This window comes from Mesocricetus auratus, unplaced genomic scaffold, assembly GCF_017639785.1.
Source record: "Mesocricetus auratus isolate SY011 unplaced genomic scaffold, BCM_Maur_2.0 Super-Scaffold_6731, whole genome shotgun sequence".
NCBI classification, from domain to species: Eukaryota; Metazoa; Chordata; class Mammalia; order Rodentia; family Cricetidae; genus Mesocricetus; species Mesocricetus auratus.
This window is the reverse complement of record NW_024429185.1, coordinates 11,515,587-11,527,846: the sequence shown is the minus strand read 5'-3', so window position 1 is coordinate 11,527,846 and position 12,260 is coordinate 11,515,587. Positions and strand designations below refer to the sequence as shown.

Below are 12,260 nucleotides of genomic sequence, written 5' to 3'. Positions count from 1 at the left end.
GAAAGCTGAGTGGCCTTATTGGTCACTTCATCATAATCAGATTCATGAAGTGATGTAGAGAACTGCTCATCTCTGTCAAGGCTGAACCATTGCCATAGACTTCCTCAACTACACGTCTATTGCCCTCTCTGCAGAAGAACAGTTGCAACCTTCTCTAAGGATACACGAGAAATTACTGGTTAAAATTACTTTGAAGATCTTTCTTTTAAAGGAAGACTCCGTTTTCTTCCAACATACATTTTATTACTATTAGTGATTTTCCTTTCTGTTTTCTCTCTTTCACCCCTCCACCTTCCTTTTGGAAGATTCCCCCCTATTACTGTGAGACCGTTTCCACAGACTTCTTTCCCTCTCGTTAGAAACAGTTTGCCAATTCTACCAGCCAGGGTTAAACGATATCTATTCCTGCAGGGGAAAACCCCTCAGTTCCTAGGTGCCCAGATGTATGCTTTGTGACTGACTGAAGACCACAGAACCGGTGGAGGCAGGTTGCTGTGACTGACCATGGGCAGCTATGTGGAGCCTGCCTTCACTGTTGGAACTCATAAAAAAGGACCAAAGTGAGGTCCCACTGTGTTTAGTCCCCTTTCTGCCAGGGAAGGCTAGCTATTATGTTTCTGTATCAGTGAACTTCCGTGTGGCTAGTTGTTCACTTTTGTTTAATACCACAAAATAGTATTAAACATACCACTATTTTGTGACCCAAAGAACTAAACTTAAGCACAAAAGAGGTATTTCCATTACTGCACATTACTTGACCACACCAAGGAGAGTAGTTCTGCATCTTGCTTTACACAGTAAGCGGCACCAGGTTGCAGACATAATTGTAGTTTGTCACAGTTACTCCTAACAGCCCAAAGAGTGCATGTTTATGAACAGCTTGTAATTGCTGTAATTATACCTGCACACACTCTGCTCTGTGGTGAGGCATCGCCCCAGGCAGATGAAGAAGTGGGTCATGAAGAAATTACATCAACTCTACTGGCAGGTTTGAAAGCTAGAGCAGCTCTGGCTGAGAAGGCATCTGAAACTTCACAGTCAGCTTCTTAGAAAACAGCAGTCTCATGCCACTAAGGATCCCAAAGCTCACTCTTCCTTTCTTACGGTGTGGTATAATACTTAAGCAAGACAGTACAAAATCAAAGCCAATCTGCATAGCTGCGGGGAAAGCCTGAATTTGCTACTCACATTATTTGTAGGGCTTTCTTCCTGCTAGAATTATTGGAATACAAAAACAAGGAGTGGCTAATGTGTTGGGAAAATACCTCCGCCTTAGACTTACGTTAGCAAATATTTAACAAGTACCTATGAAACAAGCTGAGGAAGTGGAGAAACAATTTAAGAAACAATTTAACGAGCCTCCAGAATAATAGTCAAGAGGCCTGGGCTTGGACCGCTTTCCAAGTGGACAGCAAGTCACAATACATGGCTGACCTTCACAGCACTGAGGTTAGCCAGAGGGTGGGAGGACCATTAGGAGCATGGGGGAGGGGTGATCGGGAGAAATCACTTTTCCTTAACTTTATTTCATCCCCCACAGCCATTAAAAGACAAAGGCCACGTAAGGTAAAGGTTGCTAGAAAGGAGCACAGAGAGACCAGGGAGCTTGATTTCAGGAAGGTAGATTCTGACCCTGACACTCAAATCCAGGACTCTGAAAATAGGGACAGAAATGCCTTTTGGCATATTTGTATTTCTTACGAACTACTCGTTTGTTTGGTAATGTTGATACATCCTCTGTCATTATCTCCACACTGTTGTGAATAGAGGTAAAAAAGGAAATTGCAATGCAAGTATTTTAAAGAAAAGAAACAAGTTCAATGAGTTTTGGGCAGATGGAATATGGGGGAGCCTATACCAAATCAATAGTAATAAAAGGAAGCATTTTAAAAAGATGGTGTGGTGGCATGTTGTTTATGATTTAATAAAGCTTTCCTGGGCATCAGAATGCCAAGCCAGCCACACGAGTTAGCTATAGAAGCTGTGCAGCAGTGGCACACCCTTTAATCCCAGGACTTAGGAGACAGAGGCAGAAGGATCTCTGTGAGTTCAAGACCACACTGGGCTACATGAAAGTGAATCAGTCTGAAAGAGTAATAGAGCTCACACGTTTAATCCCAGCACTGGAGAGGCATATAAGGAAGATGTAAACGGTCGCGAGTGACATTTAGTTTCCAGTCACAGGGAAGACAGAATCTCCATTTTAGCCTTGGTAGAGGTACCAGCTACTGGCTGGCTGCTTTTCTTTTCTGATTTTGGGCTTGTACCTCAATATTCATGCTACAGATGTAATTAATAAATTAATTGTGTGTGTGTGTGTGAGCATGCACTTGTATGCATACACAGAAGCCAAAACACGGGGTTGAATCTATCAGAACCAGACTTTCAGGTTTTAGTAGGACTCCTGGCTTGTTATACTGGTGCAGGAATCTAAACTTCAGTCCACATGATTATACAGCAAGCACTCTTAACCACTGAGTCATCTTTCCAGTTCCAAATGAAACCATAAAAAATAACTTTATAAAAGAGATGCTAGTATGTGTTAACATATTACTGCATGCCCAATACATTTCATTATTTCTATTTTACTAGGAAGGCCAATGATGCATGAAACCTTAAAACTTACCAGCCAGAATTTGTCTCTTGTGTTAGAATCTACAGCCAACTACAGCTACGAGACCTTGCTGACATGTTTTTTTTTGCAAGTCAACTTTTAATCCTAAAGAAATTATCTATGAATGCCTTTGTTTCTTAGGTAAATTTACTTAAATATTTGTTTGTTAGCTTTCTTGTTAAGTATGGAAACTTTGCCACTGAGTGATAAATTGATGACAACACCCAATTTGACCCCTGCTATTTATGACTGATACCCATGACAGTTCTTGCCAACAAAAATTCTTGACATAGAACTTGGTCATTTATTTATTTAAATGTTTTATAGTCATCTATCATGTATAATTTATCTATCTGTCTATCATCTGTCTATCTATCACCTATCTCTCATCTTTCTATCTTCTTCTCATCATCATCATTATCTATCTAGAGCTGTGTGCGTACGTGAATACGCATGCCTGAGCATCTATGTATGTACCACAGTGTGCATGTGACGGCCAAAGGGTGAACTATAGCTCCTGGTTCTCTCCTGCTACCACTGGTGTCCTTGGAATGACTTTAGATCCCATTCATCCTGACGTTAAATGCCTTTGCCTGCTGAGCCATCTTGCAGGCCCTGAAGCTTGCTTCTTGGTTTACTGGGATAGCAGCCTCATCATGGATATCATGAATGTGTTTGTCACATCCCCTGTGTCGCCCAAGAAGAGAAAGTAAGACCCAGAAAAGGAGAAGAGGCAGTAACAGCAGTTCCAGAAAACAGGGGCATTACCTCCTGGGTCAGCAGTACCAAGCTCTCCTGTATTCTGAAGGTCTAAAGCAAAAGACTCAATGGTCTCATCAGTCATGGACCCCTGCTTAAACTCCATAGAGATTTTAGCCAACATTTTAAAGGGAGAACTCCAAGTGGGCAGGTATTGGACAGAGGGATAGGAGAGAGGACAAAACATCAAGCAGGCCATGCACCTTTAATCGTTTGGGCACAGAAACTGTGTATGGGAAAAGCAGAGAGAAGCCTACATTTCTGCATCTCAAAATTGTGCTCCCCATTATTCGTAACTATGTTTCCTGTTGTAGTAACAACAAATGTAATTGCCGATTGTTCTCATTTTGTTTATCCAGTGGTATATTACTGTTTCCATCTGTATCTTCACACTTAAAACCTACTGGCTAATGGTGTTATTGCCATATTTTCCCACACCATCACAAATGGGCTTTTACCCCATACAGACATTGTTGCATGGATTTCATATGGTAATCTTGTTTTGGCTTTTGTTGAGGAGTAAGGTCTTGCTCATGTTAATTACTGGAGGCACTGGAGGTGCTGAGTTTTAATTACAGAAAGAAAAAAAATTTAATTAATCGCTACTACATACATTAAAATTTTTTTACAAGGCTAAAAATGGATGACCTATTAAGGCATTAGTTATGAGGAACTACATCTGGAATACTAAAACGTGTGCTGGATCACTTTTTACTGTAGTAGGTAAGTGTTTGTGGCAGTTTGAATGTATTTGGTCTCTTTAAGCTCACAGGGATTGCCAATATTAGGAGGTGTGACTTTGTTTGAGTAGGTATGGCCTTGTTGGAACAAGTGTGTCACTTTGGGCTTTGAGGTTTCCTATGCTTAAACTATGCCTAGTGTGGACACAGATTCTTTCTACTGACTGGGGATCAAAATGCAGAACTCTCAGCTCCTTCTCCAGCACCATGTCTGATGGCATGCCCCCATGCGTCCCACCATGATGATAATGGACTGAACCTCTGAAACGGTAAACCACCCCAATTAAATGTGAGAGTTGCTGTGATCATGGTGTCTCTGTTAAGTGAAGAATATGCACACTCTTTTAAAGTTTATGTTGACTAATGACTGTTAATGTTTTGAAGAAAAAGAGCCACAATTGTGAAGAATTGTGGGTTTCTTTATGTAGAAAATATTCTAGAAATATCACACATTTTTTGAAAATATTTGGAATACGATTTCCTCCATGCCTCAATTTCCAAGCATGATAATTCCCCTCACTTCTCTTTCTGGAGGTTGTCAGGGAACCAGAAACAGTCATTCAGTGGTGAGACCTTCTTATGAACCCAGATCACAGGATAAATGAATAAGAAAACCTGACTTACATTCCAGGTTCTGTGACTAATTAACCATTTTTTAATGGTTTGATGCATTATCTTAAGCACATATACAGATAAATAAATGACAAGAAATCTCTAAATTTTTAAAATTAAAATTGCTAACAAATAATTTACATACCTGCTAACCATATCTTCTCTTTACTTGTAGAGATTTTTCTGAATATGTAAGAATAAGGGCGGGAAAGAGCATCACCTTCACATCGTATTTGTGGCATTTGTGGCAATGGGAGGGTGTTTGTGTTAAAAGTAGGAACACCTTGAAATGAGTAGCCTGGCTTCTCTTTGCTGTTCCACTCACTCCTCCTCTTAGCTGGGACTACTTTTTCTAATTTATTTGTCTGATAATGCTCTGGGTTTTCCTTCTGTTTTATATGTTAATACAGAGTTTCACCCTGACTGGCTTGAAACTCACTATTTAGGTCAGTCTAGCTTTGAACTCAGAAGAGATCCACTTGCTTCTGCTTCCCAGTTCTGGGATCAAAGCTCATACTGTCACTTCTGGTCCTGGATTTTGAAGCAGTCTCTATTTAGGCATATTTAAGGATCTCTAACCAGCAGATTTGTAGCCCAGCTATGCAACTGGAGCAAGCTGTTTATTTTATTCTGACCCCAGCACAAATGCAGCACTAAATTTCTGCCCCATCTATTCAGAACTGAATATCTTTTCCTTGCATTCCTCTCGTTTCCTTCTGGAGCTGTGGTCTTGCTGTTAGCTTACTCATACTCATGCTATTGAAAATTCAAGTTTCTTACTGTGCTCTAGTCATGACCTCTGGATCCTGGCACCTGCTGCCGTACTTGCCAAAGGTACATTCTTTCCACTGGTCTGCCACCCAGCCACACCCTGTCCCTTCCCAGGATAGCTGCCAACTACTCAGTACGTTGTGTCTGCGCATTCATCAATCAGTCTCTTTTGGGCTTTTGCCCATTGATTGCTTCAGATTCCTTGACACTCCCTTCCATTTCCCAAGACAATCAACTACTTCTGGATCCTGTGAAGGTACCCTGCCAACTCACTAGGTCTTATTAATCTATAGGTCAGTGTCCCCAGACTGATGCAGGCTGAGTCAGGTTCCAATGCCCTAGTGTGAGCACTTTTTACTAAAGGTTTTCTTCCTTACACACAATCGACTTCACAGAAGGTTTTCCATGAAGACCCTCACATGACTCAGGTGGTCTATAAAGTTTAATGAGCTTGGAGTTTGGTGTGCTTCCAAGTTCGCCATTAAGATGACCAAGATCCCTAGGACAGGAATTATACAAAACACCCGACCTCACTGTGCATTTACACTCTTCTTCTGAAAGCAAAAGGAAACAAACAAAAAAATAAACCCTAAATGATACAGTTCACCAACAAATGGACAACAAAGCATTTTACCAAAGGTTTAATGATTGCAGGAGGAGACAATTTGCCATGTCTAATGAACATTGGTCATTGGTTTTGGTACACTTGGGGATGACATGAGAAAATTGTTAATAATACTATTCTACTAACGAAATTAACGTCTAAACACAGAAACCCCCCATTCCAAGAATCCCAGGTGTGATTTTGATGTTCAGGTAGGGTTACTTAACATAGAATCATGGCCTGCTCATTTGATTGAGTCTTTGGTGCTAAAAGGGATTTTGATCAGTTTTGAAATGTTATGTGCTATTTGGGGCGTAAATTGAACCCAACAGTTTGAAAACCAGCAGCACTGCTTTGACTCACATATGGACATATCTCTCACTGATTATTTGCCATGAAATTGATAGGTTTTTAAAAAGCTGAACTAGAATCTGAAAGAAACAATCAAATTGCTATGGAAAACATGTGAACGCAGACAACAGAACATCCTAGTAAGTGCATTATGAAGGTTCTTACTGCCCCCTGCTGTCAGTTTTGTAAAACATCAAAATACAGTAAAGCGTAAGTTTGCAGGTAAATAACACAATTTTTACTCTGAGCAGTGATTGTGAAGTAAGAAACCAATGCCAGCCCTGTATGGAGGAGCACACACGGAAATCCCAAAGTATAAAGTCTGTTTTGTCTTCATCATTGTTTTTCTAAGTTAAATTGTTTGAATTTGCTTTCACACATTCATATAGTTTGGATACAACATTCAAATAAGTCAATGAGTGCTCCTTTCTGTAGTCTAATCCTGACTTGAAATTAAGAAAGGAGATGTGAAAAAGAGACGGAGCGGGTGACACTAGGTGCAAGGCCACAGTAATTCATTATTGTTTTACATATGACTTAATTCAGCCATCAAGTGTCCGGATTTAAGGGACAGCAGGAGTCCAAGGAAGACCTCTGATTGTAAGCCCTGCGACATGGGTCCGAAGTTCCTCTCCTGAACTTTTCTTGCACAGGAGAAGGCATACATCCTGTAATCTAAAAGGACGAGTTTATAGGAGTCATAATGGAGATGGTGTGGGTTTTTTTTTTTTTTTGACCCTAAGTCTGCATCCAATTCACTGTCGTCTTTGGTTGAGCCCTGCTCTGGTGTCCAGGACTAAGCTCAGCTTTGTCCTGGGCTTGGTTTATTGCTCTTCCATATAGAAATTCTGCCTACTCTTGTTGCATCACTTTGGAAATATGGGTTGGGTTTGTCTTTAGTCAATACGGGAATTTGGTTCATGCCTTGGAGTGATGCCTATTTGGGGTTCATCTCTACTTGGTCTCCGTACACTTTCATCTCTGAACTACTGGGTAACTTCTAGCTTTGGGATAATTTTTACCTTCTTAGGTAACTTGTTATCAAAAAACCACATTTTTCTCTATGCTTTGGGTAAATCATTTTCACATCTTACATCCTCTGGGTTCCACAAAATCTAGACTCCTATGTAACAACCTCATAGCCTCTTCAAGTCCATTGCCTTTACTTTGAACACACAGACTTGCCCATGGCAACAGCAATATATGTCCTACCTTGGCCACCTGGTGGTGCCGGCTATTTGGCGCTTCTGGCAACATCCGGAAGACTAGCAACGCATGAACTCTTCCCCCCCTGAAGTAACATCGGAAGTCACCCAAATCACTCGAGCTTCACAATGAAAGAGTTCTTACCTGACTCGGGGAGTTGGGTTTCCTGTGACTCTACACTCCAAGTAAACTCGGCTTCCTTCGGCAACTTCTTGGCTCCTCAGCTTCTGGATGAACCGAGGTGCAGAGGGCAAGTGCCGGGCTTTCTGTGGCTGTGGTTGAGGGATGTGGGTGTGTGACAAGGCCTCATCTGGGGTCTGGCAGGCCTGGTAGCAAAGGCTGCCCTGGGCTAGCTTGACGTCTGCTTCTATCTCCTGTTGCTCTAGCTGGTCTCCAGTGGGGCTCTGGCTGGCTGAAGCACTTGTCAGTGTTGATGGCTGGTTTTTAGGGGACAGGTACCCACTGTCTGGTGACGAAGACTCACCATTTGGGCTTCTGTTCCTTGGCTTGGCTGCCTCTCTAAATATGGATGTCAGTTCCTCGATGAAACTAGCAGCCTTGTCGCACAGTTGGCCCTGGGGGCCGGTTTTGCTCTGCTGGGCAGCTTTGGGCTTTGCGCTTGGACTGGGAATTTTTGCACCTCGTTTTTCAGCCTTGCGGAGGCTCCGGATGTAGCTGGGTCTGGCCAGCAGGGGTGATAACCCAGGTTTCCTCCTTGAGGCCGGGGAGCTGATCGGTTCAACTTGCTCTCCTGCCAGAGGCTGGACAGGTGCTGGTCTGTTTTGCTGAGGTCCTGCTGAGGGAGTCTGCTCTCCGGATCTGGTATCATGGTGGGATGGAGTTTCGCAGAGCCTTACAGGAGATTTGCTGAAAATCTGCGAGATCTCCTTTTCTGAGTCAAAATCTTCACTTTCAGAGTTGTCTATGGCTCTGCGGGCCAGGTCAAGACTTTTGTTTATTTCTTCCTGGCTGAGAAACGCAGAGAGCCCTGGGAAGACGTCAACACTTTTGCCCTCGTCCTGCACGTCTGATAAGGAATCGTAGAAGGAGTCGTGGGAGGAAGTCTCTGACATATTTGAGCAGTCTCCACACACTCCTTGCTTGTAGTAGGAAGGCCGGAGGGGGGCACAGGAAACCTGTGTTCTTGCTTTCTGAAAGACAACACCAAATCTTCATCAGTGCTACTAATAAATCCTCCTTCATTTGTTTTACGTCGCTAGTAACAACCAATCAGAAGAAACATGAGGGTGAACCAATATAGCAATCTTCTTTATTGTGTACAACGGAAGAAAGGCCAACTACTCATGCGTTCACAACTTTACGACTAATTCATTATTATTATTATTATTATTATTATTTTAGTTTTTGGTTTTATGAAACAGGGTTTCTCTGTATTGTTTTGGAGGCTGTTGGTCCAGCCCGGCCTCAAACTCACAGAGATCTGCCTGTCTCTGCCTCCCGAGTGCTGGCATTCATGGCGTGTGCCACCACAGCCCGGCGACTAATTCATTATTTATTTTAGGTTTTTGAGATAGCATCTTGCTATTCGGCTCAACCTGGCCTCGAACATGAAATCTTCCTGTCTTGCCTGCCAGGTTTGAGGCCTGTGGGTGAGGGTTACAACGCCTGGCCCTGTTTATGACTTCAGGTTAACATACATCCTGTAAGTGAGCACAAAGCCTTGCAGTTACTACAAGCAAATGATTTAAGAAGACGAGGTCTCAGCAGGCACACGGCTCGCACATACCCCGTCAGTGGTCTCCTTCCAGCAGGGCTTTTGGATAAGTGCTTGATAATATTCCTAGCTCTGACTGTCCTAATGTGGCTTCTGTTGCTGAGATAAATACTATAGGAAGAAAAGGTTTATTTGGCTTATGGGTCAAAGCCACCATGGAGGGAAGCCAAGGCAGAGCCTCCAGCAGGAACCTGGCAGCAGGAACTGAAACAGAGACCATGAAGGAGCGATGCTTGCTGACTTGCTCTCCATGGCTTGCTCAGTTCGCTTTTGTATACAACTCAGGACCACCTGCCCAGTAGAAGCACCATCCACAGTGGGCCAGTCCTTTTCACGCCAATCATAAAACAAGAAAATGACCACAGACGTGCCCATAGGTCAACCTGATGAAGATCTCGGTTGATCTTTCCCTTCGCTGGGGACTCCGCTTTGTGTCAAGATGACAAAGGTAACCAGCACACTGACTTTGCTCATATGGCCCTAATCCACAAGGGACAATCCAACAGTTTCAACTTTCATCCGTTTAATAAGTATACATCGATCAAGTATTTGTGTGTTTATAATTTATGATGCATTTATTTGTGTCTCAATAAATTGTCTCAACCTTTCTTCGCGTGTATTCGTCTTTGTTCATTCAGCATTAGTCTAACAGGTAACAGTGCTCACTCACTTCCAGGTGCTGAGAGTATGTGTGTCCTCAATACTAAGTATTCTCAGACTGTTCTCTCCAGGGACAGGCTGAGTAAATGTATGGTGTTTGAAACTTCCTGGCTGTACCATCCCTGCTATATGAAACCAGCCATAGATGATACAGAAACAAATGAGCATGACTATGCACATAGACTTTATTTATTTATGAATATTGGTACTTAAATGCTAATTTTTAAAATCATAACTGGTATTTTTGTTTAATTTTTTTATTTGGAGATAAGTCTAACTATGTAGTCCAGGCTGGTTTGGGATTTTCATTTCTCCACCCTTAGCCTATGGAAGGATCTGGGATTATAGATATGTGTATTGTCTGGCTTTTGGATTTTTTTAAAGATTTTATTTATTTATTTGAGTGTGTGTGTACATGTGTGCAGGTGTGTGGTGCCCTGATAGGCTAGATTAGGGAGTCATATTCCCTAGGCCTAGTTACTGGGGGTTTTGAACCCCTCTATATTGGCACTCAGCTATGGTTTTCTGAAAGATCAGTCAAAGATGAGCCATTTATTGAGCCCCTAAAGGGTTTTGGTTTTCAGTGGAAAGAAAAATCCATAGTTTTCAGTTTTGTATATAAAACATCAGTAGAATGAATTAACTCAAGAAGATGATATTTGCTGACTGACTCTTGACCCAGAATCATGACACAGTGACTCCATTCAAGAGTTAAAATGCCACATGGGGTAAAAAAGTAGAAAAGACGAGGTCATTAAACAAGTGACATAAAGCTAATAAAAAATCTGATAGTTTCTAAAGAAAGTTGGAAAGCGCCTAGGAGTGATGAGGGAGGAGTGGCCTAGTCTTAAAGGATGTATAACTGTGTTCAACAAAGGACATTTTTCTGGAAAAATCATCAGAATATAACAAAGACTTCTTCAGTATCTTGGGGGTCAGTTTAAATTCTCCTTTTGCTCGTTGTGAAGCAATGGGTTGGTCTCCTGTCATTCTAAGTGTCATGTTATTTTTTACATGTTGCTCATAGGAGGGAAGGTTGGAAAGTCCCTAAAATAATCTTTCCTTTAAAATTGACTTAGAAATCATCAAAAGAAGATACTTAATATGGTGGACTTCAGCTTTGCAAGGCTTTCTGGTAGTAACCCAATGGGATATCTCCCAGAAATGCGTCTAATGAGACATGAATTGAGCCAATACTCTTGGAGCACCTTTCCAGTTAAGGAAATCTGATCTCAAAGAACATTCTGATGATTAATCTTAATTGCCAACTTGATAGAATTCGGAATTATTCAGGACACACCTCCCCCCAGAGCGTATCTATAGGTATTTACTGAGAAGGTCAACCGAATGAAGAAAACCTAACAGTGGAAGCACCTTCCAATTGATGGCCCAAATATAAAGAGATTCAGGGTAAAAGGAATGCTGCTGCCTGCTACAACATCTTCCTCAGCAAGTGCATTTATCTCCGTTGTCACCATCCTCCACACTGACAATAAGCTCCAATTTCTTTGAACCTGCTATGAAGAATAAATATCAGCTACACTTCAGAGAATTTCCAGGTCTTCAGAAGTGATTTGAGACACTGGAATTTCTGGGGCATTTAACTTTGAGAACTGAGCAAATCCTAAAACTCATTGTCCTGTTCTTATTATTGTATTCATTTTCTCAATTCAATATTACTCTAGTATAACGGTTCTCAAACCGCGGGCCATGATCCCTTTGGTGGTTGCATATCAGATATTATGCATATCAAACATTTATTTATAATTCATAACAGTAACAAAATTACAGTTATGAAGCAGCAACAAAATAATTTTATGGTTGGGGGTCACTGTAACAGGAGGAACTGTGTTAAAGGATCATAGCATTAGGAAGGTTGAGAACCATTGCTCCAGTTCCTCGGCTTGCTTGTGCTACAGGATGAAACTATCCTAATTGCTCTCTTCGTGGTGAAAGTTTGTGTTTTGTTTATTTTGAATATGTAAACATATTTTGTTTATGAGCAACAGGCAGTTAAACTATACTTTTGAGATGACAGAATCATGACAAAATAACAAAGTATAAAACAAACACACATGACAGATTTTATTTAGCTAATGAAAGATGAAACCATTAAGAGTTTACCACCATTCCAAAGAAAACACTGAAGACTAGACACATATGCAAGTGATTCTGAATGTTTAAATTTGTTGGTGAACTTACAACTCG

General features: G+C 41.5%; 1 protein-coding gene across 3 annotated transcripts in view; it reads right to left on the bottom strand.

The window, feature by feature from the left end:
- The window catches only part of Palld (palladin, cytoskeletal associated protein), a 384,981-nt gene that overhangs the window by 351,957 nt on the left and 20,764 nt on the right, over window positions 1-12,260 (bottom strand). For all 3 annotated transcript variants that reach the window (XM_040742243.1, XM_040742241.1, XM_013117199.3), the window contains exon 2: window positions 7,802-8,808. In XM_040742243.1, coding sequence (XP_040598177.1) covers window positions 7,802-8,730 — 929 coding nt within the window. In that variant the 5' untranslated portion in view covers window positions 8,731-8,808. The remainder of the gene's footprint in view (window positions 1-7,801; window positions 8,809-12,260) is intronic.